We start from the raw sequence: 510 nt of genomic DNA on the forward strand, positions 1-510 counted from the left end.
CAGTTACAACTATTCCAGAGATGATGAAGAAATCTACAAGGAGTTCCTGGAGATTGCCAATGAACTTATCCCCCACATCATGCGTGTTGTAAGCTCTGGAATATCAGCAAGATCCATTCTTAAGGATCCGGAGTGCTTTGCCTACCTTCTTGAATTCTATGATGGTATTTGTGAATGGGAAGAGGGCTCCGCCACCCCAGTCCTGCACATAGGATGGGCAAAAGCACTTTTTAACACTATTTCCAAGTTCCATGCCCATGTACGTTCACATGTGAAAATATATTGTGTGGATCCAGAAACAACAGGTGAGTCTTTGCATGAGAAATAAATTTTCATAATTTTAATATCATTGCTATATTTTCAGAATTGGTAGATAAGTTATTTTTAAGTTTAATTCATAGATTGTGATACATTACTCTATTGCAAAGACACTCATGCGAGCACACTTTCATGCATTCGGAACATGCCCACGAGCACCTACAAAAATTTATATTCAAAAGGATTGAAATG

At 38.0% G+C, this 510-nt stretch overlaps 1 protein-coding gene across 1 annotated transcript in view; it reads left to right on the forward strand.

The window, feature by feature from the left end:
- The window catches only part of LOC119582251 (menin-like), a gene marked incomplete in the record, with an annotated part of 114,600 nt that overhangs the window by 104,578 nt on the left and 9,512 nt on the right, over positions 1 to 510 (forward strand). The window contains 1 exon segment of the mRNA XM_037930473.1: positions 4 to 305. Within this exon segment, the coding sequence (XP_037786401.1) occupies positions 4 to 305 (302 nt within the window).

Source organism: Penaeus monodon, chromosome 15, assembly GCF_015228065.2.
Source record: "Penaeus monodon isolate SGIC_2016 chromosome 15, NSTDA_Pmon_1, whole genome shotgun sequence".
Lineage (NCBI taxonomy): Eukaryota > Metazoa > Arthropoda > Malacostraca > Decapoda > Penaeidae > Penaeus > Penaeus monodon.